Source organism: Typopeltis vanoorti, chromosome 12 (assembly GCF_054136105.1).
Source record: "Typopeltis vanoorti isolate ZY-2024b chromosome 12, IOZ_Tvanoo_1.0, whole genome shotgun sequence".
Classification (NCBI taxonomy): Eukaryota; Metazoa; Arthropoda; class Arachnida; order Uropygi; family Thelyphonidae; genus Typopeltis; species Typopeltis vanoorti.
In genome coordinates, this window is record NC_143560.1 from 24,379,989 (window position 1) to 24,407,250 (window position 27,262).

At 37.7% G+C, this 27,262-nt stretch overlaps 1 protein-coding gene across 1 annotated transcript in view; it reads right to left on the reverse strand.

Moving 5' to 3' along the window:
* Positions 1–27,262, reverse strand: part of LOC150100631 (fibrillin-1-like) — a 1,594,375-nt gene that overhangs the window by 1,470,753 nt on the left and 96,360 nt on the right. Inside the window, exon 4 of the mRNA XM_090401848.1 lies at positions 12,032–12,127. Coding sequence (XP_090257974.1) covers positions 12,032–12,127 — 96 coding nt within the window. The remainder of the gene's footprint in view (positions 1–12,031; positions 12,128–27,262) is intronic.

Below are 27,262 nucleotides of genomic sequence, written 5' to 3' on the forward strand. Positions count from 1 at the left end.
TCATTCTACCATGAGCATTTTTCCTTTTACTTGCAACATATTGAAAAAACTGTTTGGGATTCTCTTTAGCCTGCATGGCCAATTTCCTTTCGTAATCTGCTTTTGCTTTTCTTACCACCCTTGTTACCATCCTGGCCTGAGCTTTATACTGTTCATGCACCTGATGGTCACCCTTCTCCTTAAATTCCCTCCACAATTGTTTCTTTTTTTGCAGCTCAAGCTTAATAGTGTTATTTATCCATTTAACCCCTACCTGATTTATTATTCGGACTCTTGGTATACAGTCAACCATTGCCTCCTGCAAACAGTTCTTGACCACTTCCCATGCACCATCAACATCCAGCCCTTGCAGTTTTACATGCCATGGCATTGAGCCAAGCACACACCTAAGCTTGTCATACTTACCAGCCCGATAATTCCACATATACCCTGTCTTAATTGTAAATTCGACTCCTTTAGCCACCTCCCAAGTCATGACCTTATGGTCACTCTCACCAATTGGTGGCAACAAGGTCATGTTCGTTACAGCCACATTCTCAGTTGCAATTACTAGGTCCAGCACTCTCTGCCCCCTGGTATTTTCCAATACATGTTGCCGTAGATAGTTGTCCCTTAATAACTGCATAAAATCCAATTCCTTCCTCCCATGTGCCCTCTCCTCTTTCCAGTCAATATTACCATAATTGAAATCAGCCATAATAATTACCCTCTTTCCATTCATTTCTTCTATTTGCTTATGCATACTATTCCCACCATCCACTCCATCACCCGGTCTATAGCAGCACCCAATTGTATATTTTGTTCTGCTAGATTGTATCTCACACCAAACAGCCTCAAATGTGCTTTTTTCCCCATCCTGCAGTTCAACTTCTATACTCCTTGGCTGAAGCTCATCAGCTATCATCAATAACACTCCTCCCCCCTTTTTATTCACCCTGTCACTCCTGAACACACTATACCCATCGCATTCAATCCCACTAGCTTTATCATCTTCTGTCAGCCATGTTTCACTAATACCGACAACCTGTGGCCTGGAAGTGCCAACCATGGCCAAAAACTCTTCCTTCTTGTTCCTAATACTCCTGGCATTAGTGTACATGAATCGCAGAAGCCCATTTGTCCCATCCCTACTTTGATTCCTTATACTAATTATCCCATTCTGATTTGTTGTCCGTCGTACTCGCCCGGGCATAATATACTCATTCATACACTTAACTGCCCCCCCTAAAGTCTGCATATCTACGCCCCCCCCCCTCTTAATAAATCTAGTTTCCCTGAGTCTGTACATCCACTTCCACATCATTCATCAACACTCTTTCAAGTCTCCGTACACCAACTCCATTCAAATGTAACCCTGCATGGGTTACATATCGAAAGAACTGTTTGGGATTTTCTTTATCTTGCGTTGCTAACTTCCTTTCATAATCCCCTTTTGCTTCTCTTACCACACTAGCAGTGGTGACCAATGAAAACTTTAAGTGAGGGTGCGGCATATACAAAAGAAGAAAAATAATTCATTTTTCCTAATCAGTAACCAATTTATTAATAAGTAAATTTACATATTAAAAAACTCTCTTTATTAAAAATATTATTTGAAAATAAAATCCATAAATAAAATAAGATTTACCAAAAATATTTCACCCTCACCACAAACACACACCAATAATAAAAGTTTTGTATTTCACAGAAATAACGTGCGCAAGCATACAATTTATCTGAAGCGACACTGTTCGTTGAGCAGTGTCAGAATCACTTGTTACATACAGTGACAAGTGCAAATGAATATCGGTGAGTCTAGCCACAACTGACTGAACGTGATAATTCTGACACTGAGTTAGATCGCAGTGCATTTGTTTCATAATCTAAAGCGTTAATCGAACAATTCCAATTATTAACTATTCAATCAATATCAAAACATAAGCTGAAACCTTTAACATGTTGTATTGCATTTATATAATGTTGAAAGCATAGTTATTATTTATAAACACCAACAAAATTTAATTTTTCCGTTTTTTCCTTGGGGATGCGGCAGTGTCACAGTACTTATGCACAAGCCTCCACTGCACACCGGTTACCCTTCTGGCCTGTGCTTTGCAACAGCAATTTGTACTGTTCATGTGCCTGCAGGTCACCTTTCTCCTTAAATTCCCTCCACAGTTGTTTCTTTTTTTGCAGCCCAAGCTTAATGGTGTTATTCATCCATTTAACTCCCACTTGATTTACTCTCCTGACGCTAGGTATGCAGTCAGCCATTACCTCCCTCAAACACTCCTTTACCACTTCCCATGCACTATCAACATCCAGCCCTTGCAGTTTTTTATCTGTCATTGCACTGATCCCAGCAAATCTCCTAAGCTTGTCATACTTACCAGCCCGGTAATTCCACGTATATTCCTAACTGAATTTTCTTAACTGAAAATTCCACACATTTAGCCACCTCACTAGTCAAGACCATATGATTACTCACCAATAGGTGGCAACATGGTCATATTCGTTATAGTCAAATTCTCAGATGCAATTACTAGATCGAACACTCTCGAATCCCTAGTATATTCCATTACATACTATCTCAGGTAATTATCCCTTAGTAACTGCATAAAATCCATTTCCTTCCTCCCACGTGTCTTCTCTCCTCCTTCCAATCAATGTTACCATAGTTGAAATCCCCCATAGTAATTACCTGTCCTCCACTCATTAAGTCTATTTGCCAATGCATACTAACTCCATCTATTCCATCCCCTGGTCTATAGCAGCACCCAACTGTATATTTTGTTCTGCTGGCCTCAATCTCACACCAGATAGCCTCAAATGTGCTATTTTCACTATTCTGCAGTTGAACTTCTATTCTCTTTAGCTGCAGTTCATTGGCTATCATCAATAACACTCCTCTCCCCATTCTTTTCTATCTTTCCTGAACACACTATACCCTTCACATTCTATCCCACTAACAATATCATCTTCTGTTAGCCATGTCTCACTAATGCCAATAACCTTTGGCCAAGATGAGCCAACCAAGGCCAAAAATTCCTCCTGCTTGTTCCTAATACTCCTGGCATTAGTGTACATAAAGTGCAAAAGCCCATAGTCCCACCCCTATCTTGATGCCTTATACTAATATACTAACTATTCCATTCTCGTTTGTTATCCTTGGTACTACCTCAGGCATATTATACACATTCTTACACTCAACTGCCTGAGTGATGTCTGCATATCCACTCAACAGCTTCCCCTCCCCCATAAAAGCTCTAGTTTCCCTGATTCTGCACATCCACTTTCACTTCATTCAGCAACAATTTTTCCAGTCTCCGAACACCAAATCCATTCAGATGCAAAACATTCTGCTTGTATAGGTCCTTTCACCCATCAAAATCACTCCACACATCCACAAACTCCACACCATCCTCCTGCACAACCTACACATAGAATCATTCACAATTATGGCCTTCTCAACTCTACTCTATCATACCGCAGCAACAGACTCACCATGTTAACTCTCTCACTTGTTTCTTTTTCCACTTCCAGTAACTCTTTTAAGTCCTCTCTCATACCATACTTTTCTCCTTTTAAATCATTCGTTCCAGCCACTACTATCATTTCTTTCACTCTACGCTTCTGTGCTCTAATAGCCTCACTTACATCATTAATTTTCACACCAGGAAAGCAAGTTTTTGTCAAACTCTCATCTATCACACCGTTTAGAATTAAATCGCCATATAACACTCGCTCCTTAATTTTTCTTTCACTCCCGATCATGCCTCATTTTTCTTATCTTGCACTTGCTTCATTCGTTAGCTGATCCACTCAGTAGACATTTTTGCAATCAGTCCAGCTGTTGCTTTACCCTATGTATCACTCTGCGCAACCAAGCTATCTGCCTCATTGCAGCTAACTCTTCATTTTTTATATCAGTCAAACCATTCTCTCATTCTATACTTTTACTCTCACTTTCAAGTGTGTCACATTTAATCTCACTCTCAATGCTATCTGGCATTACATCACAACAGTGGTGTAGCTAGAGCTTTTGCCGCCCGGGGCAGGCCCTGAATTTTCCATCCCTCTCAACACACACACAAAAATACTACAAAAAGTTAAAACGACGTATAGGAAAATAAATTAAAACACTATGTTTATTTTTGAAGTAAAACTTTAATTTCAACATTCAAAAATGTTATTTTCCTGCTTTACTGTTAGCAAAATCATCGATGACATTGGCGAAGTCTATTTCATAGTAATGTAGGTAATTCTTAATCAATTTTATTTAGAAAAACTCCTCTTACAACTAGAAACACTTACAGCAATTGTGAGGAAAATTCACAGTAGTATTACAATATTTGGAAATGAGTTCTCGAGACTGTATTTTAGAATTAACTGCAAAAGTTCAAAAAGGTTCAAAGTGTCGCTGAAACACACTTTTGATACCTGCTTTCATGACACTTTCTCATCACTATCGCCATCAAATCAAACTTCAGCCACTTTTGGCAAAGCATACATTCTGCAGACCTTACCAGACAAACTTCCTTTGATTAAATTCTTTAAACAATGATGTCAATTTGGACGCCACTGTTCCACTTTGCATTGGTGCCATGTGCTACATTACATATCTTACTGTATCTTATCAAAAGACTAAATTAACACTATTTAAAATAAACTTTTTAAGCTAAACTAATTAACTCTGCAATATGCTCTAATTCTAGAACAATTTTTAAACTGATAATGCTATTTTTTTAAAACTAAATAACTTATCTTTTGGAGCTCTTCAAATGCAGTCCTACCATCAAACACCCATCAAGCAACAATTATGTCAACTGATTTTATCACAAGTGTGAAAATTTGCTCGTCACTGAACAAGATGGAGTCCAGTAGATTTATTTTGGATCTTATTGATAGTTTCCACTCACATTGCTGCTTGACGTGGATAATCTTTCTCATGCAGCAATTGGATGTGGTAGGATTCCACATCCAATTGTTGCAAGGTCATGCAGCAATTGGATTGGATGTGATTTTCAAAGGCAAAATTCTGTACACTGATGTCTTGGATATGGTTGGTCTTTGAAATCCTTGCCTCTGTACCAACTGATTTAATGCTTTCATGTCCTTGGGCATCCAAGGACATGAAAGCATATCCTTGAGCATCCACTTCTCTCCTCATCATGCACAGACTTGGTTATTTTATTTTATTTTATTTTTTTTTAAATAATGAAACCTGTGGTGCGATCATAATCAGAAGAAACACCTTCTCCGCCCTCACATAGGCCACTCAGTCTCTTCAATCAAAAATTCTACTGAGTTTCACACAAAAATTAAAGACATTCAACTATCAAAAACTGACTTGTTAATCAGCTTCGACATTGTCTCCCTCTTCACAAACATTCCCCATAAAGAAACAATAGAATTATTAACTCAAAAATTTCCGTCTGATATAGCTGAATTGTTCAAGTTTGTTATTGCATCAGGTTACTTCACCTGGAAAGGTCAAATTTACAAGCAAGAGGAAGGAACAGCAATGGGATCTCCTTTATCACCAAACCTAGCAAATTTGTTTCTAGAACACCTTGAGGAAAAAAAAATATTCACTTTTGAACCCAAACCAAAAATTTGGCTAAGATATGTTGATGACATATTTGCAGTCTGGAATCATCCCGAACCTGAATTACAACTGTTTCTAGATAAAATTAACCTTCTTCATCATCGCATCAACTTTACGTTAGAAAAAGAATCTCCACAGGGTATCTCTTTTTTGGATTTACACATCCAAAGAAAAGAAGACGGTTCCATCACCACGTCCGTCTTTTGCAAGCCTACATTCTCAGGTCACTACATTCACAATTCTTCTGCTCATCATCCATCTCAGAAATCTGGCATTATTAAATCACTAGTTTCCAGAGCACACAAATTCTGCTCCTCTGAAGAATATTTAAACTAGGAATTAGAAGTTATCAAAAATACAGCCATCCTAAATGGATATAATCCCAAAACAACTCAAAAAATCATCAGTCACTTCTGCATACATCAAACCAGACAGGAAGAAGTGCATAGGATTCCCATACCTTACATTAAAGGCATCTCAGAACGTTTTTCTAAAATTATGAAGAAATACAATTTTGCCACTACTTACAAACCTATCAACCAAATTTACAACTTATTACCTTCTCCTAAGGACAAATTCTCACCCTTGATGTTACCTGGTGTTTATGAGATTCCATGCTCATGCAAATTATCTTACTTTGGACAGACAGGTAGGTCTGTTCAGAAACGCATCTCGGAACATCAAGACCACATTTTGTCTTCTTAAACCACAGAAATCTGGCCTCTCTCAAAACGGAATTGAAAATCCAAACCATAGGATCCATTGGGAAAAGGCTAAACTTTTACATAGATCTTTATTTAAACATGAACGTTTATACAAAGAAAGTTCTGAAGCCCTGCTACACAGACCAAACCTAAACCGCAATGACGATCTTACTATTCCTAAAGTATGGGAAATTATCATACAAAATTGTGTTAAATAATTAACGTTTTTTTTTTGTACTACTTTAACACGTTATGCACGTTTTCATGAGATTCTATTGTAATCATGCGCCCTAACTGTATGTTATTCCTAATTTTGTTTAAATACTGTACTGATGATGTCCTAAGATACTTAGGATGAAATATTTACAATTAAATAATTTTCACTGTGGTTTATATGTGTGTTTCTTCTAATTTGGTTATTTTAAACTTATTCACCAGTGTGCTTTAACACATTGTCTGTAGGACTGGGTCTATGAAATCACATTGAAAAGCTTTGTCTAATTTCATAACACTTCATTCGTTTGATGCAGGATGTTATAGCAAAAATTCACTCTTGAATATTCATCATGAATTATGGGTTTGAAAAGAACACATTAAAAAATTAATAAAAATTATTAAAACATCTCTAACACATTACAAATACTTGTTTTATGTAAAAATAAATAAATAAATAAATATATTTGTCATAATCAAATTTATTTGAGAATCATGCTGTTTCACCAAAGTATGCAATGACTTTTGGGAGCACTGTATAAATAACTTAGTTATGAAGATACTTTATTATTATTATTATTACCACGGGCTACTCCAGGAGTCCTTAGACTCATCGAGGGAGGCCCTAAACATCATGTTCACGCAGCTGTTCAACATTCTCACAGTATCTACCATACCTTGCCTTGAACTCGCTCACTGTCATAGCACCCACAACAGACTCTGGCAGCTTATTCCACTCATTTACCACTCTAAAAGTAAAGAACCCAGCTCTAACACCCCTGCTAACCACGCTCTTGCCCAGCTTCCATGGGTGTCCCCTAGTTCTCCCACCACCAGTCCTGATCTCAAAAATATCATCTGAATTAATCCTATAGAATCCTTTTAGCAATTTGAATGTCTCAATCATGTCTCCCCTTTTCTGCCTATCAACTAGTTTCTGTAACCCACAAATCTTCAACCTGTTCTCATATGGTTCATTCCATAGACCTGCTATCATCTTAGTCACTCGCCTCTGGATCCTCTCAACCTCCTCCCCATCAAGAAGGAACCGAGGTGACCAAATCTGGGCACAGTAGTCGAGATGAGGTCTTATCAGGGCTCGGTACAGAGGTAAAATAACTTGTTTTTCTCTGCTCGTCAAGGTATTTTTCAACAACCAAGTGAGTTGATGAGGTGATTTAGCTACTTTCGCAATGTGCCCCCTAAACTTCATCTCCCTATCCACCAACACTCCCAAGTCCCTGGCCTCATCAATCTCTTGGAGTACAGTTCCACCAATGTGGTATACTGCTGCTAATCTTTTCACTCCGAAATGCATAACCTTACATTTTGTCACATTAAATTGACATCCATTCTCCTTAGTCCAGAACTCCAATCTATCTAAGTCATCTTGCAAGACTTTGACATCTTCTGCATTCACTATCGCCCTACCCAACTTTGCATCATCAGCGAACAAATGAACTGTCCCACTTAGACCCTTCCATATATCGTTAATGAATAGATTAAACAGCAGTGGTCCAAGAACAGAACCCTGTGGCACACCACTAGTCACAGGCCGTTTTTTGGACTCTACTCCTGAATAAACTACTCTTTGATATCTCTCTATCAACCACCCAGCTATCCATCTCACCAACCCTATATCCATTCCCATATGTTGTAGTTTACGGATTAGAATTCCATGTGGTATCCTGTCAAACGCCTTTGCCAGGTCCAGCAGTACACTGTAAACCCATTTCCCTTATCCAGTTCAGCCGTCACCTTGTTATAAAACTTGAGCAAGTTACTGAGGCATGATCTACCCTACACAAAGCCATGCTATCCTCTGTACAGTATCTCATTTTCATCAATCCATTCCTGTATTTTTCCCTTGACTTTCTCCAAGACCTTGACAACGACTCCTGATATGCTGATCGGTCGGTAATTTGCAACCATAGTCTTGGATCCTCCTTTATGCAGTGAAACTATTTTCCCCTCTTTCCACGCCTTCGGGACTAAGCCAGACCTGAGACTCAGATTAAACAACATGGTCAAGGGCACTGATAATTCATTAGCCGCTTCATGCAAGACCCGTGCCGGTATACCATCCAATCCCACAGATGTATTCACATTAAGGTTCTGTAATAGACTATTCACCTCCACTTCATTCATCACAATTCCCATATAAACTAATGGTTCCTTCATTTTTTCAACGTCACCACCTGGATGATATACTTTTGCAAAGTGCGCGCTCAGTAACTCCACTATATCGACTGGTTCAGTGAACTCTTTACCATCGTCATTCCTTAAAATCATTTTGCCATGTACAGTTTTTTTCTTGCTTGCAGCATATTGAAAGAACTGTTTGGGATTCTCTTTTGCTTGCATAGCTAGTTTCCTTTCATAATCGGCTTTTGCTGTTTTTACCACACTCGTTACCCTTCTGGCCTGCACTTTATACCATTCGTGTGCCTGCAGGTCACCCCTTTCTTTAAATTCCCTCCATAGTTGTTTCTTTTTTTGCAGCTCAAGCTTAATGGTGTTATTCATCCGTTTAACCCCTCCTTGTTTCACTATTTGGACCTTAGGTATACAATCAGCCATAACCTTCTGTAAATGCTCTTTGATCACTTCCCATGCTCTATCGACGTCCAGCCCTTGCAGTTGTACATGCCATGGCACTGATCCAAGCAATCTCCTAAGCTTGTCATACTTGCCAGCACGGTAATTCCACATATACCCTGTCTTAATCACAAATTTCACACCTTTAGCCACCTCCCAGGTCAAGACCTTATGATCACTCTCACCAATAGGTGGCAACATGGTCATATTCATTACAGTCAAATACTCAGATACTATTACCAGGTCAAGCACTCTCACACCCCTAGTATTTTCAATTACATGCTGTTTCAGATAGTTATCCCTTAATAATTGAATAAAATCCATTTCCTTCCTCACATGTGTCCTCTCCTCCTTCCAATCAATGTACTTCACATGTAAACTTTATTTACACTTGGATAAACGATTAAAACAAGAATATAATTTCTTTTCTAGCATTATTTAAGCAACTATGGTGTGTCAGTAAAAGAGATACAAAACAAAAGACTGTCTATGAGACTATGATTGAACTGAATCTGTGGGAAAAAAAAAAAAAAGTCATCAGTTAAATAAGCTGATTTCTTCATCTGAATACCTTCAAAAATTTTTAGTGAAGTTTTGGTGCACCATACCTAAGAAATTATAACAGTATTCTTGTGTTTAGGAGGATTTTAAATTTGTACCGAGTTACTATCATGAGGGTTGAAATAACAACTTGAGAAAAGGACACCAAGTTTTTTAAGGCAAAGGATGTCACCATAGAAGTGAATAGTGACATACAAAATAGATGTTTGCAGCAGGAAAGACTAGAAGCGAATTTCAGCCCTAAAAAGAAAGAAGGGGGAAGGGGGGAGTCAGAGAGAGAGAGAGAGAGACAGACAGAAATGACCATATATGGTAATCTGAGTATAATCAAAGGTAAAGGAAAATGAACAAAACTGAAATCTTTTTGGGAGGAAAGAAGACACATATGTTTTAGTTGCATTAAAGATGATTAGTTGTAAATATCTAAAATATTATACAGATATTTAGCCACATTAGTAAATCAGGCATTGTAAAAGTTCTTGAAGCCTGGATGTATGAGCACTACAAGGTTTTTCAAATGAGTAGGAGGAAAATGTGCTATCTTTAGCACATAATGGATAAGGCTTGAAATAAGTAAGGGATGGTCATTTATGTACAAGGAAAACTGAGTCCCGCGACACTCATGCATTAGTGATGAAATCTGAAAAGAAGATTTACACCATGACATGCCATGAACAGCTATAGAGGAAACCAGCTACAAAATTACAAAGAATAGAAGATGCATCATAGGATCGCTGAGCAGGTCTCAATGACAAACCAAATCAAAAACACAAGATATGTTCTATATTTGTGATAGAATCAATACTGGTAGTCATCGATTAACTGGCATACCTCCAAATGGTGAAACCATTGACTATTAATGCCCTACTCTATCATTTTATGAGGAATGAGGTAAGAACAATGGGCTAAAATAGGCTTGCATCCATATTATGGAATAGATCCAACTGAGTATGAAGTGCTATCAAAAAGAAACCAGACTGCGACAGATCGAGTTACAGTCTCATACCACTAGGTGTCAGTGGCACAGACACTGTTGAGTAAGCCTGCCATGTGGCGTTTTGCTGTGTGCACCAGAACTCATGTAGCATGCGTTATTCTTATCATGTGTTTATGACATTCTGTAATTTCCCCATAAACGTGAAATTAAAACAAAGGGCAAATATAAAATTTTGCATAAAAGTGGGAAAATCTGCCACAGGGACCCTTGAATTATTTCATCAGGCATATGAAAACAAAGCCATGAGCTGAACTGAGTGTTTTGAGTGGCACTTGCATTTTAAGAAGCATTACCACCTTGGAGGATGATGAGAAGCTGGGATGACTGTCCATCAGCATAACCCACAAAAATAACACATTTTTTTGACATTTTCATGACTTCCCATAATCACCTACCTTATACTTCCACATATATCCATTTTTGTCAGTAATCTTTTCTTGTTTCTCCCACTTCCCAAACAAGTACCTCATGATCACTCTCACCAACTGGAAGCAGTGTCAATACCTCATTAACAACTACATCTTGGGAAGTAATCACCAAAAACAAAACATTAAACCCTCCAGTCACTTCAGTCACATGCTGCTTAAGATATTTATCCCCCTCAGAAATTCAACAAACTCACTCTCCTTGTTCCTGTAGACTATCTCCTACTTCCATTCTATATTCCTTTAATTAAAGTCTCCCATCAGGATCACCTTCGTTTCCATGCCCAACCAATTTGCCCAAACATTTCCCAATCAGTATTCTCTACATTCCCTGGCCTATAACAGCATCCTATCAGATATACTAAGCCTGTTAATTTCAATTTCACACCACACAGATTCAAAATCTGCACATATACTATCAACTTCCACACTTTGTGGACACAATTCTTCTGCAATCATTAACAGCACTTCCCCCTCCTGTTTTCACCTTCCTATCCTTCCGGAAAATTGTATATCCTTCCATTTCTATTCCCAACATCATATCATCCTCAGACAACCAAATTTCTTATACAAATTATCTTTGGTCATACTGACACAATCAATGCAACAAACTCAACTCTTATTTTGGATACTCCTTACATCTGTATACAAACATAACAATCCCTAATAATATGAAAAGTCATTTCAGGTACCCAAGTAAGCAGGTTAGAGGTCTCACAGCAAACAACGAAATTCATCTAGTACCTAAAAGAATTCACAAATATCCATGCCCATGATGGATTTGAAATTTAAATATACACCTTGCTAAATGGAGAGCAGACACATTATATGCATGTGATTCAACCAGTTGCATTATACCTTCTCTCTCTCTCTCTCTCTTCTTCCTTTTTGCATGTAACCATCATCATATTTCATTTAAATAAACAGCAATAGGATACCATCTCACCTCTTTCACATCTACGGCCAGTAAATCCATAAACACAAGCACATCGGTCTGGACCAATGCAGCGTCCTCCATTTAAACATGGTTCTCTGCATAAAGCTATAAAAAAGAATAGTAGAAAAAAGTTTAAAATAAACATAAGCTATATGTTACTGAAGATTATCTATAGAACACTGGAAAGAACTATAAATACATCAATACCTTGCATTCTGGCATGCATATTATTATTATCATTATCAGACATACACAAAATATATCATGAAATTATGGAAACAACTACCATGTTGGAATAAAACTTCAGTTTAATATAAACCAAAATAAACCCTCGACGTTTTGGCCTTCACATTAAGGTCATCATCAAGAGTATACACATATGTATACAAAGAAACAAGCTGCACTACAATCTATATGGCATGCTAAAGTTACTGATCAACTATTACAACTATTAGCCTGACCTCTGGTGGGAAAAAAACTTACTACATCAAAGCTAGAGTTCTATTATTATCTATTAAGTTACAAAATTAAATTAAGCTGGAGAGCAACATGTATACAAAAAAGAAAATAATAATAATAAATTAAAATTAAAAATTACTTAGAACGTGGCAGGGGATTTGAGCTATGCTGATAAAAGTTCTTTTTTAATTGGTGAATATTGTGACTTCTGTCGAGATTTGTGCTACATTGTTTTTCTGTAATACAAGTGTCCTTCAGTGGTTGTTTTTGGAGTTATTTGTTGTCTCTATATTGCGTATTTTTGGTTACCGAGAAGGCGGGGTCAGAATCGGATGCACAGCGGTGGAAGAGAAGAAGAAGAAGATAACATAAGTTTTCATTATTTAGATATTTAGTATATTTAAATATGTTTTTTACTTATATTTAACTTATACTTATATAGTTATACTCACTTACACTTATTTAGCGTTTAGTTGTAACAGTTCCTCAACATTATTTTAAATAATGGAGGCAGCACCAGCTAAAATTGCAAATGGCGTATCACCAAGTCCTCCCCCATTTAAGAACTCCATTTTGCATGATATAACAAGGGATTTTGTGGCATGTGGAACTTGTGAAATGTATGCGTCCCAGCAGTTGTATATGTGGCAGGTGAGAGAAGGGAAAATACGTATATGTGCAAAATGCAGGCAATAGAAGGAACTTGGTGAGTTAGAGATGGCTATAACTGACCTTGTTGAGACTATAATGGACATCATTGAGTCAGAGAAGAGAGATTCTCCACGTAGAGAGATGAGTGGTATGATAGAGGGGCAAGAATAGCGAGAGGAATATGAATGAAAAAATGAGAGTATGGAGTGTGGAAAGGTTGAATGATTGTGAAGTTTTCGGAGATGGTCTCAACTGGGATGAATGGCAAACAAGAGTGGCTGACTTGCAGAGAGAGAGAGAGGAGCTGAAAGAGCAGGTGGAATGTCTAGAGAATGAGATGAGAAGTGTGAAAGATGAGATTAGGCAAATGGAAGAGAGGAATGCAAGGTGAATCAGAGTAGGAGTGAAACAGAGAATTATGAGAATGGTAGAAGAGGAGAGAATAGGAATAGCAGAAGAGAGGAAATGAGAGAGAGTTATGGGAATGATAGAAGAGGAGAGAATGGAAACGGTAGAAGAAAGGGAATGATAGAAGAGAGAAAGAATAGGAACAGTAGAAGAGAGAAAGAATAGGAACAGTAGAAGAGAGAAAGAATAGGAACAGTAGAAGAGAGGGAATGAGAGAGAGTTATGGGAATGATAGAAGAGGAGAGAATGGAAATGGTAGAAGAAAGGGAATGAAAGAGAGAGAATAGGAACAGTAAAAGACAGAGAATGAGAGAGGGTCATGAGAATGGTAGAAGAGGAGAGAATAGGAATGATAGGAGAGAGGGAATCAGAGAGTTATGGGAATGATAGAAGAGAGAATAGGAACAGTAGAAGAGAGAGAGAATGAGAGAGAGTTATGTGAATGATAGAAGAGGAGAGAATAGGTTCAGTGGAAGAGAGGGAATGAAAGAGACAGTTATGGGAATGATAAAAGAAAAGAGAATGGAAATGGTAGGAGAGAGGGAATGAGAAGATTGCGAGGGAGTGCTGGAACTAGGGATAGGGTGATGTCAGGAAGGCAGGTAAGTAGGGGAACACAGAGAGAAAGTGTTAGAGAAGAGAGAGAGAGAGAGAAAGAGAGTCAGGGATGAAGGTGAGCAATCGAGGAATAGGGTGATAAGAGGTTTAATGTATGGGGACTCAATGATCCGTGGTGTGCAAAATAGGATGCATGAGGAGTGTTTGCCTGGAGGAATGATAGAAAGTGTGGCTATGGCAATTAAGAGGGGTGAAAAGGTGGATGAGATGATAGGAACGAATGACTTAAGAGGCAATGTAAATTGGGAGTCGAGAGATATGAGATTCTTACTTGAGGTTGTACAAAGGAAAATGTAGAGAGGAAAGATAGTATGAATGTTGCCTAAGCATGATAGTGATGAGCTGAGCAGAAGAGCAGTAACATTGAATAACATAATAACTGGACTGTGTCAGAAGAGAGGATTGGAATATGTGGATGATTGGAGGGCATTTGAGGAGAGAAAGGAATTGTGTGGTATGTGAGAGACCATTTGCATTTGAATGAGGAAGGCTGCAGGCATCTGGAGATATTGCTGTTCTGAACGAATCGGTATGTCAATACAGGGAAACTAGAATACCCAGGGAGGATGGTAGCAGGGGTGGCCTCTTGTGAAAATGGGTACTTGGGAGAAGGGGGACGATATCAAGTAATGCTGAGCCCAGTGGAGTCTAGAGGGGATAATGCTAAGTATAGAAACAGTGGCATTTTTATGCTTTATACTAATGCCAGGACAATCCAGAAAAAAGGAGAGAAATTGGTGGCGCTGATAGCATCAGCCTGGCCAAAGATTATTGGAATCACTGAGATGTGGTTGACAGAAGAGGATATAATAACAGGAATAGAAGTAGCAGGGTACAGCATTTTTCAGCAGGATAGGAAAGGAAAGTGTGGTGGTGGAGTACTGCTTATGATAAGTCACGACTTATGTCCTCTAAGAGCAGGAGCTTTGGAAGGCAGTGACACTAATGGTTTTGAAAGCATATGGTATGAGATTGAGGTGGGTAAGACAGGATATTTAGTGGGGTGTTTCTACAACCCAAGAAGCACAGAGTGTGGGGAGCAGGAGATGTTTAGGCAGTTCAGCTTGGCAAGTGCAAGAAGAATGATTATTATGGGAGATTTTAACTGCAGCAGTATAAGTTGGGAAGAGGAAAATACATGTAGTAAAAATGGAATGGAATTTCTAGAATTCTTGAGGGACAAATGTCTTAGGCAACGTGTAATAGAGGGAACAAGAGGTACAAGAGTTTTGGATTTGGTCATAGCATCAGAAGAGCTGATAATAACTGAGATGGCATCTCTCCCATCAGTTGGAGAGAGTGACCATGTGGTTTTTGACTTGAAAGATGAATAGACATGCAGGAATATTAAAAAGAAGGTAATATATGTGGAATTATAAAGCGGGTGATTATAATAGTCTTAGATATCAACTTGAGGCAGTTCCATGGAGGGTGGAATTGGAATGCCAGGATATCATTAGTGCTTGGGAAATTGTGAAGGAATATTTGTTATCAGCAATAGTAAGCTGTATTCCACAAGTGAAGAAGAGGACACAATTTGGTGTAAAGTAGATAACAAACAATATTAAACAGGAATTGCATGTAAAAAAGAGGCTATGGAAGAGATATAAGGAGAAAGGTAAAGAGCAGATGCATAAAGAATATAAGACACAGTCCAGGAGAGTGACTAGTATGGTAAGGAAGGCGAAACTGCAATATCAGAAGAGATACGCCCAAAGATCCAAAGAAATTCTAGGGAAATTTTAGCTATGTGGCCAGTAGGAGGAGAAATGATTGTGGAAGAATGACATTGTGGGATAGAAATGGAATAGGAATGTGGGATAGGAATGCTGTACCTTGAAATAGAGTTACTGATGCAGAGGACATAGTAGAATTGTTCAATGAACATTTTATTGGAGTATTTCATCCTGGAGGAGTCAATTTTAATGTTAGAGAGATAGAGCTGGTTTGAGGTTTAGATGTGCAGGAGGAGAGTGTGTTCCAAATACTGAGTACCCTGGATGTCAGTAGAGCTGTGGGACTGGAAGGTATTTGACCACAAGTTTTGAGAGAATGTGCTAAAGAACTGAGCTCTTTTAACCTGGCTTTTCAATGAAAGTCTGGCTACAGGAAAGGTGCCCAGGGAATGGAAGGAAGGGAAGATAGTGCCATTGCATAAAAGCGGTAGCACAGTGGAAGTGTCTAATTATAGTCATCAGTAGTTGTTAAGATGTTGGAGAAATTAGTGAGGGATCGTATACAGCATTGGGCAGATGAAGGTAATGTGATCTGTGAGAGGCAACAAGGATTTGTTAAGGGGCAGTCTTGTTTTAGTAATATGCTAACGTTTTATAATAAAGTTACAAGAGAAGTTGATGAGGGAAAGGCATGTAGTGCCATTTTCTTGGATTTAGTGAAGGCATTTGACATGATAAGCTGATATTTAAGTTTCACCACACCGTATGGATGTCAGGTTGATCAACTGGATTCAGGATTGGCTGTCTGATAGGTATCAGAGAGTTGTGTATCGTGGGGCAGTATCAAGGAGGCAGAAGGTTACAAGTGGGGTCCCACAGGGCTCAGTACCGAGACCTATATTGTTTAACCTTTATATCAATGACATTGTCAGTGGAATGCAGGGGGATATTCAGTTGTTTGCGGATGATGTGAAGCTGAGAACGGTTATTAGTAATAGCGCAGATGTGGTAGCCCTGCAACAGGATTTGTATAAATTAGACAGGTGGGCAAATGAATGGGGCTTTCAGTTTAATGCAGCAAAATGTAAGGTCTTGAGGTTTGGGACACATGAATAGAACACTTCATACGCTATTGGAGGAGTCGTACTGGAGGAAATAGGGGAGACAGAGATCTGGGATTGATGATTGACAGAAACCTGAAATTCAGGGGACATATTGCAAAGGTGGTGAAGGTAACATGGAGGATTGCTGCAATACTGAGAAGGATGCTGACCTGCAGAGATAAAAGAGTTATCATTCCATTGTATAAGATCCTGATCAGACCACACTTAGACTATTGTTCTCAGATTTGGTCCCCAGGATTTGAAGGGGATAAATTAACTGTGGAAAGGGTACCAAGGTGGATGATGGTTTCAGGATTGTACAATGTTAGTTATGAGGATCAGCTGAGGGAATGTGGACTGCAGAGTTTGGTAGATAGAAGGAGAGGCAATATGACTGAGACTTTTAAACTATTGAGAGGTGGTTACAGGGTTGACACTGGGGAGTTCTTTTGCTTGGTTGAACAGCGGGAAGGAGTGATGACAAGGGGGTCATCCCTGGAAGTTACGAAAGGAAGCTGCCTGATAGAGTGGTGAGAGTGAGAATGGTCAATGAGTTTAAGGAGTAGTATGATAGACTTTGTGCTTCCTAGGAAGGACCTCCCACGATGAGTCTTTTGACTCCATGGAGGCCTGAATAATAATAATAATAATAATAATAATATAAGTATACGTATACATTACAACTAACTGGTATGGATAGGGGTCAATAAAACCTGAAAAACTGCTTAGAGTCCTAAAGTCATGGTTTGCTGGAAACTAAGTGGGCCAAATGTGTGCCATCCAAATTGTTGAGTTTTCTATGCCACCATTACTGTTAAGATTAGCTGGTTAATTAAAATTTCACATGCTCCTTTAAATTTCCGTTCATACCAGGTTTGTGTATGGTGTAAAGAACAAGTACTTTTCCAATCAATTTTGTGTATGATGTTAAGAGTGTGATCTGAGAAGCTTGATTCACCAAAATTGTTAAATTTATTGTGTCGTTTGTGTTCTTTTTTATGGATAGAGATCGTACGTCCAGTTTTCCCAATATAAGGTAAGTTAGAGAGACATACAGACAAATACAGTTCGACCTTCCTCACTAAGAACAACTATAAACAGGACTGTAGAAAATCCAGTATTGTAAATCAAAAATAAGAAATGTAATACTATAAATAGGACACCAAATGTTTCTGAAAGAAAACCATCTAAAAGAATGTTTATTCCTGTCATTGTAAAATAGAATTTAGCTTGATGTAATTTATAATTTTTTTTTTTCACCAGACAGAGGTCACGCCAGTAGAATAACATGTGATCAAATCATTGTTTCTCTAGCTTACAGTCAATGATGTAACTCAGCTTGTCCTGTATATTTATGTATGCTCCAGATGATGATTTTGATGTGAAGATCGAAACGTCGGCATAATAAGAAAAGTTTTTTTAACATGGTTGTAAATTCCATAAAATTTTTAAAATGAAGAAAAAGTCTGGCAAATGTCAGATTTAGTGCTGAAAGGTCACACTGGCAGGACTTAAACATATTTTCCAAATCTCTAAAAATAATAATAAAAAACTGCAATTTTTTATGATAATCCCACATACAAAAGGTACCGCATTTAGCATATTTAGTATCATGAGAGTACTAAGGGTTCAATAATACAAAAACCTGCACTAGAAATTGGTTATGGTGCTTTTTTCCAGATAGAGATCCCCGATAAGTTGGATGGTAATGATTTTACACCAAAAAATTAATGTCTTGCCTAATGGCATTCACAAACATTACCACAGTAGAATTCAAACCAACACTCTCAGCATGTCAGAAAGCATCTCTGCTTTCTGACATGCTGAGAGTGTTGGTTTGAATTCTACTGTGGTAATGTTTGTGAATGCCATTAGGCAAGACATTAATTTTTTGGTGTAAAATCATTACCATCCAATTGGTGTAAAATCATTACTTTCTGACATGCTGAGAGTGTTGTTATTAAAAGATAACAACACTCTCAGCATGTCAGAAAGCAGAGATGCTTTCTGCTGGACAACAAGGCCAGCAAACAGAATGCATGCAAAATACAAACAGAATGCAACTACATTAATTTTATGATTTCAAAATATAGTGGTGTGTGTATATATATATATATATATTTTTTTTTTTTTTTTTTTTTTTTAATGTGAATACCACACATGAAATGTCATAAACTTATGATTTTTTCTAGTTCCTGGTGTGGGGTTTTTACATAAGTAAAAACCATGCTCTAGGAACAAGTATGGAACATCTGTGAGCTATTTAAGGCCTGCAATAAGCATGGTGGCAGTCACACATAGGAATAAAATTCATCGCCCCATCTAACGACATTCATAACATCCTTATTAGTACTTTATTGTACAATGAAACTGTGGAGAATTCATGACTAAACAAACACACGTAATAACCACGGTAATAAGTTTTAATAAGTAAATATTTCATCCTAAGTACCTTAGGACATCGTCAGTACAGCTAATTCAAACAATACTAGGAATAACATACAGTTAGGGTGCATGATTACAATGGAATCCCAATATGCGTGCAGTAGCATGTTATAGAATTAAATTAAAATATATATAGAGGGAAAAAAAAACGATTACATTAAAATAAAATAACATATATAAAAATTATTTAACACAATTTTGTATGACAATTTCCCATGCTTCAGGAATAGCAAGAACGTCATTACGGTTTAGATTTATCTGTGAAGCAGGGCTTCAGCACTTTCTTTATATAAACGTTCATGTTTATATAAAGATCTATGTAGAAGTTTGGTCTTTTCCCAATGGATCCTATGGTTTGGGTTTTCAACTCCATGTTGTGCAGGGCCAGATTTCTGCAGCTTGATAAGACAGATATGGCCTTGATGTTCCGAAATGCGTTTATGAACAGATCTACCTGTCTGCCCATAGTAAGACAATTTACAGGAGCATGGAACCTCGTACACGCCAGGTAGCATCAGAGGTGAGAGTTTGTCTTTAGGAGAAGGTAACAAGTATTGTTACCTTCTCCTAAAGACCTTCTTCCTAGTATTGTTTGAGTTAACTGTACTGACAAAGATACTTAGGAAGAAATATTTACTTATTAAAACTTATTACTGTGGTTATTATGTGTGTATGTTTAGTCACTTATTAGTACTTAATTGTATCTCGGATATCAGGAACATTTACAAGGCCTTTTCAAATGAAGATGAGTTAAGCAATCTCATATTTAGGTGAGAACAATTTTCCTGGCTTTTCTTTTCCTAAAGGAAGAATTAGTAAAGCTTGTAAACAAAGCTTTGGATATGAAGAATAAACAAGCAGGAAAGCAAGTGGGTACAAATGATTTTGATTGTAAGAAGGAGAAGAATGTTAGAAGGTTGCAAGGAGAGTGGAAGATAACAGAGTAGGAAGAAAAGGGGTTTCCAGTGACAGCTTCTTGTTCTATTCCCCTCTCCCATTCTATGAACAATCTCTTCCATGTCAACCTGATAACAACCCCTGACTAGCTTATATGTCTTAATCATATCCCTCCTTTTCCTCCTATTTATGAGGCTCTGCAATTTACATTCTCTCAATCTCTCCTTGTACTCCACATTCTAAACACCACTGACCACCTTTATGAATCTTCTCTGAACCCTTTACAACATATCCTCCTCAGCATGAAAACCCGATGACCAAATCTGTGCACAAGCAAAAAGGTAATGACAAGGAAGGTTTAATGAAACTGATAAAGAATAAGAAACAAGCAAGATGAATAGAGTAACCATTATGAGTGATTTTATTTATAGAAATATAAATCTGAATGAGCAAGATAAATTTTTTTTATAAGTTTCTATACAGACAATCAAGGCATTATTATATAAGAGGACACACAAAGATAAAGTCTCAGATTTGATAACAGCATCAAAAATGTCATTTTGAAATAAGTGCTGAATCTTCCTCCAATTGGTAAAAGTAACCATGAGGTATTCTCAAAGATTCAGCTGGTCATCAGCATTTGAGAGGAAATGATATATGTGGAACTAAAAGGTGAGTGATTATGGAAAACCTGTCTGAGTGGCTGAGTGGATAGCATATCTGTTTTCCAACCAATAGACTGTAGGTTTAAATCCTGCCACAAACATGGATATTTATAAGTTTATTTATGTCATAAAGTGGAATATTAATTTAACTGCCAAGAGTGATATTGCTGCCTCACTTACTGAAGTGACTAGAAAAAAAGTTCCATATTTGTTTTTATGGAAGATTGTTTATGGAAGATTCAGAAGACTATGTAAATAATAATTGTGTAAATTACGTAAATATACATGTGTATGGGGGGGGGGGGGCATGTAGTCCATATTAAACAGCAACAATGTCAGAATATATATATATATATATATATATATATTTTTTTTTTTTGTTCATCTTTACTCAGTAGAAAATATTAGAAAAAATTAGTTTGAATGACTATATACTGAGAATGAAAAAACAACAAGGTTTAATATTAAGATATTAAATGATTAAATGAATGATTAAACTTCTTCAGGCATCACAGACAAAGAATTATACAAAAAATGACAGAGACATGATAAAATTACATCAACAGATCTAGTATAAAAGACAATAGTACATTTTAAAAATAGGAATGCGAGCTTGAGTTCTAAATTAAAGTTGACTAAGTGTGTCAGCTGCCACGAGTGTACCAATACTGAACAGAATCAATCTCTCTGACGCACACATTGCCTCTGTTCAGTATTGGCACACTCGTGGCAGCTCACACACGTAGTCAACTTTAATTTAGAACTCAAGCTCACATTCCTGTTTTTAAAATGTACTATTGTCTTTTATACTAGGTCTGTTGATGAAATTTTATCATGTCTCTGTCATTTTTTGTATAAAATTCTTTGCCTGTGATACCTGAAGAAATTGAATCATTCAACAAAACTAGTTGTATCTTAATATTAAACCTTGTTGTTTTTTCATTTTGAAAGTTTATTTTTCACTTGGTTAGACTATAATAAATTTAGTTTAATCCTTTATCCAAGTGTGAACATATCCGCAAGGAGATGTGTTTTGCATTATGGGAAATACTGAGATAGGAGTGATGTTAGCTTGGTCCACCTTGCTACGAGTTACCCGGTGTTGTACTACCTTACCCCAGTCCTGAAGATATTTTCAGGTGCAAACTTTGTTTGCTCACACTTGGATAAAGGATTAAACTAAATTTATTATTGGATAAAGGATGAGATGGGTAAGAATGGTAATCGAAGTAAGGACAGGGATATGGGAGTGGTCAGACCAAAGAGAGTAGTGTGGTATAGCAGCTAGAATAGAGAATATTGGTGCTTAGAATGGCCTCAAAGACACAAGGATTGTTATGTTTGTATATAAATGTAAGGAGTATTTTTAACAAGAGAGAGCTGAGTTTGTTGCATTGATTGAATCGGTTTTCCCAAAGATAATTGGTAGAAGTGAAACTTGGTTGACTGAGAATGATGTCATGTCAGGAATACAAATGAAAAAATATACAATTTCCCAGAAGGATAAGAAGATAAAAAGAGAAGGGGGGGGGGTGCTGTTAATGATTGCAGAGGAATTGTGTCCATAAAGTGCAGAAGTTATAGTACATGTGCAGATTTTTAATTTGTGTGATGTGAGGTTGAATGAAACAAGTTAGCATATCTGAGAGGATGCTGTTATATGCCAGGGAATGTAGAGAATACTGATGTGAAATGTTTAGGAAAATTGGTTGAGCATGTAAAAAGGAAGTGATCCTGATGGGAGACTTTAATTACAGAAATATAGAATAGATGGAAGAGATAGTCTACAGGAAAAAAAGAGAGTGAATGTGTTGAATTTCTGAGGGATAAATATCTTAAGCAGTGAATGAAGTAGAGGAAATGATATATATGTGATGATATATATGATAAAGCTTCTATATATATATGATGATATAGAGGCTTTAATGTGTTGGATTTGGTGATAACTTCACAAGATGTAGTTGTTAATGAGGTACTGCTAGTTACATCACGATTACTGCCAAAAATGGATATATGTGGTAGTACAAGGTTGGTGATTATGGGAAGCTCTGTAGCCAACTAACATCAATACATTGTATAGATGAGCTTTTCAGAAAAGATGTTCACAGTGCATGGAAATTCATAAGGCAGTATCTGACACAAGTAATATAACTGCTCACCAAGGGTTAAGGGAGTAAATAGAATAGGAGTGAAATAGATGAAAAGTGAAATCAAGCAAGCTGTATTGAAAAAGTAAATGCTATGCAAAGGTACAAAACAGTTGGTGGCAATTGGATCCACAAAGAGTATAAAGTGCAGACTAGAAAAGTGATGACCATGGTAAATAAAGAAAAGGTGCAGTGTGAGAGGAGATTGGCTGGTCAGGTCAAGGTTAATTTCATAGAATTCTTCCACTATATGGCAAGCAAGAGAAAGAATAATTATTGCACGTTGACAGTAGTGAATAGTCATGGAAGCAGAATGATTGTTGCAAAGGATATAGTAGAATTACTGAATGAGCACTTTATCAGTATATACCATACTGGTGTAAAGGATGCCATGCAATATATATATATAGAAGGAAGGCAAGTATTAGGAGAACTGGAGTGAAAGAATCAGAGGTGCATCAGAAGATGAATGGGTTAATATTAATAAGGCTGAAGGAATGGAAGATATATTGCCACATATTCTTACGGAATGTGTACAATGGTTTGTTATGACCTGACCTGGCTGTGACCCTTGACCTGGCTATTTAATGAAAGTCTTGCAGTGGGTAAGATTCCTAAGGAGTAGAAAGAAGACAAAATGGTACCATTCCACGAGCCAGGTTCTAGGACAGAAGTTTCCTGTTATAGAAGCAGGCTAAAGAGAATCCTAAACAGTTTTTTAGATATGTAGCAAGTAAAAGGAAAAATGTACATGGCAGATTGATTTTAAAGAATACCGATGGTAGGGAGGTAACTGAATCAGTTGAGATAGTTGAGTTACTGAGTGAGCACTTTGCAAAAGTATATCATCCAGGTGGTGACATTGCAGAAACGAATAAACCAGTAGATTATACGGGAATTGTGGTTAATGAAGTGGAGGTGAGTAGTCTATTGCATAACCTCAATGTCAATACATCTGTGGGATTGGATGGTATACCAGCTCGTGTTGTACGAGAAGCAGCTAAAGAATTGTCAGTACCCTTGACCATTTTGTTTAATTTGAGTCTCGGGTCTGGGTTAGTCCCGAGCGGGTGGAAAGAGGGGAAAATAGTTCCACTGCATAAAGGTGGTTCCAAGACTGCTGTTGTAAATTACCGAAAAATGTACATGGCAGATTGATTTTAAAGAATACCGATGGTAGGGAGGTAACTGAATCAGTTGAGATAGTTGAGTTACTGAGTGAGCACTTTGCAAAAGTATATCATCCAGGTGGTGACATTGCAGAAACGAATAAACCAGTAGATTATACGGGAATTGTGGTTAATGAAGTGGAGGTGAGTAGTCTATTGCATAACCTCAATGTCAATACATCTGTGGGATTGGATGGTATACCAGCTCGTGTTGTACGAGAAGCAGCTAAAGAATTGTCAGTACCCTTGACCATTTTGTTTAATTTGAGTCTCGGGTCTGGGTTAGTCCCGAGCGGGTGGAAAGAGGGGAAAATAGTTCCACTGCATAAAGGTGGTTCCAAGACTGCTGTTGTAAATTACCGACCGATTAGCATATCAGGAATCATTGTCAAGGTCTTAGAGAAAATAGTCAAGAGGAAAATACAAGATTGGATAGAAGAAAATGGGATACTGTATCGGGGACAGCATGGTTTTGTGAAGGGTAGGTCATGCCTCAGTAACTTGCTCACGTATTATAACACAGTGACGGCTGAACTGGATAAGGGTAATGGGTTTACGGTGATTCTACTGGACCTTGCCAAGGCCTTTGACAGGATTCCACATGGAATTCTAATCAGTAAATTGCAGCATATGGGAATGGACATAGGGTTGGTGAGATGGATAGGAGGGTGGTTGACGGAGAGATATCAGAGAGTGGTTTACTCGGGAGTAGAGTCCACAAGACGGCCTGTGACTAGTGGTGTGCCACAAGGATCTGTTCTTGGACCACTGCTGTTTAATTTGTTCATAAATGATATAGGAAATGATCTGAGAGGAACAGTTCATTTGTTTGCGGATGATGCGAAGTTGGGTAGGGCAATAGTGAATGCAGATGACGTCAAAATTTTGCAGGATGATTTGGATAGATTGGAGGTCTGGGCTAAGGAGAATGGATGTCAGTTTAATGTGACAAAATGTAAGGTTATGCATTTTGGGGTGAAAAGATTGGCGGCAGTTTACTGCATTGGTGGAACCCTGCTCCAGGAAATTGATGAGGCACGAGATTTAGGAGTGTTGGTAGACAAGGAATTGAAATTTAGGGGACACATTGCAAAAGTGACCAAAACAGCTCATCAAATCACTTGGTTGCTGAAGAATACGTTGACAAGCAGGGACAAGCAGGTTATTGTTCCTCTCTATCGAGCCTTGATAAGACCCCATCTAGACTACTGTGCTCAGATTTGGTCACCTAGGTTTCTTCTTGATGGGGAGGAGGTGGAGAGGATCCAGAGGCGAGTGACCAAGATGATAGCAGGTCTGTGGAATGAACCGTATGAGAACAGGTTGAGGATTTGTGGGTTGCAAAAATTGGTTGATAGGCGGAGGAGGGGAGATATGATTGAGACATTCAAATTACTGAAGGGTTTCTATAAAATTAATTCAGAAGATATTTTTGAGAACAGGGCTGGTAGTGGGAGGACTAGGGGACATCCATGGAAACTGGGCAAAAGTGTGGTTAGTAAAGGTGTTAGAGCTGGGTTCTTTACTTTTAGAGTAGTGAATGAGTGGAATGCGCTCCCTGGGTCTGTAGTGGATGCTGTGACAGTGAATGAGTTTAAGGTGAGGTATAATAGATACTGTATGAATGTCAAATAGTTGTGATGAATATGATTTGGGGCCTCCCTCGATGAGTCTAATGACTCCCTGGAGTTGTCCGTAATAATAGTAATAATAGTAATAGATCAGTCTGTATAACTGCATTTGTAGTCAAGGTGTTGGAGAGCTTCATTACGAATAGATTACAGGATTGGGTTGATGGACATAGCATTCTTTATGATGGTCAGCATGGATCTGTAAAGGGTAGGTCTTGTTTTAGCAATTTATTTAAATTTTATGATAAGGTAACGAGTGTGTTGGATAAGAGCGAATCATATACAGTGATATCCTTGGACTTTGCAAAAGCGTTTGATAGATTACTACATGATAAGTTGATGTACAAGCTGCAGAGGATTGGAATAGATAGTATATTGGTTAGATGGATCGGAGATTAGCTCTCCAAACAATACTAGCAAGTTGTGAAGTTGTGTATGATGGAGCAGTGTCTCCATCATATACAATGCCCTGCTGTTTAACTTGTTCTTAAATGATATATAATGTGGACTGACTGGGGATCTTTAGTTGTTTGCTGATGATACAAAGTTATGGAGAATTATAAGTAACACCACCGAGATTAATTCCCTTCAGGAAGATCTGAATAGCTTTTTGACTTGAACAAAGGAGTGGAGCTGTAGTTTTAATATTAATGAGTGCAAGGTGTTGCATTTTGGAATGCAGAAACATAAGGCTGTTTACTATATTGATGGCACTATACTGCAGGAAGTAGATAAGATTCAAGATTTGGGAGTGATGGTTGACATCAGAATGAAGTGTGCAAAGACTACATATCACTGTGTCGCTATGATACGAAGTATTGTAACATGTTGGGATCACATATCCTTACATGTCTTTAAGGATATGTGCTTGGCATTATGAGATGCTAAGGCAAGTGATGTGAGGTCATTAGCCTCTCTATACAAGTTGCCTAGTCGTGAAGTTACTTCACGTACAAACCTTGTTTGCTTACACTTGGATAAAGGATTAAACCTAGAAGATAGTTTCTTGGCATCTTTAATTTATAGTATAACCAAGTGGAAAAACTTTCAACAACTACAAGATTTTAAGGTGACCAATGGTGTACCCCACTGATCAGACCTTGGTTTACTGTTATTCAATACTGTTATTCTGTTCCAAAAAATAGATATGGAGAGGATGAAATAAAAAAAAAGTGAGAAATTCACATTAGCAACATTTGGAAGGATTTAAGGAGATGTACAGATATTTGCTGATAATGCAGTGATAAGTATGATAATCAGGAATGCAACTGATATACAGCACTTGCAGAATGATTTGACATGCTGACTGGAGCTTTCAGCATGTGAAAATGGCTCTCAGTTCAGTGTTAACAAATGTAAAGTTATGCACAT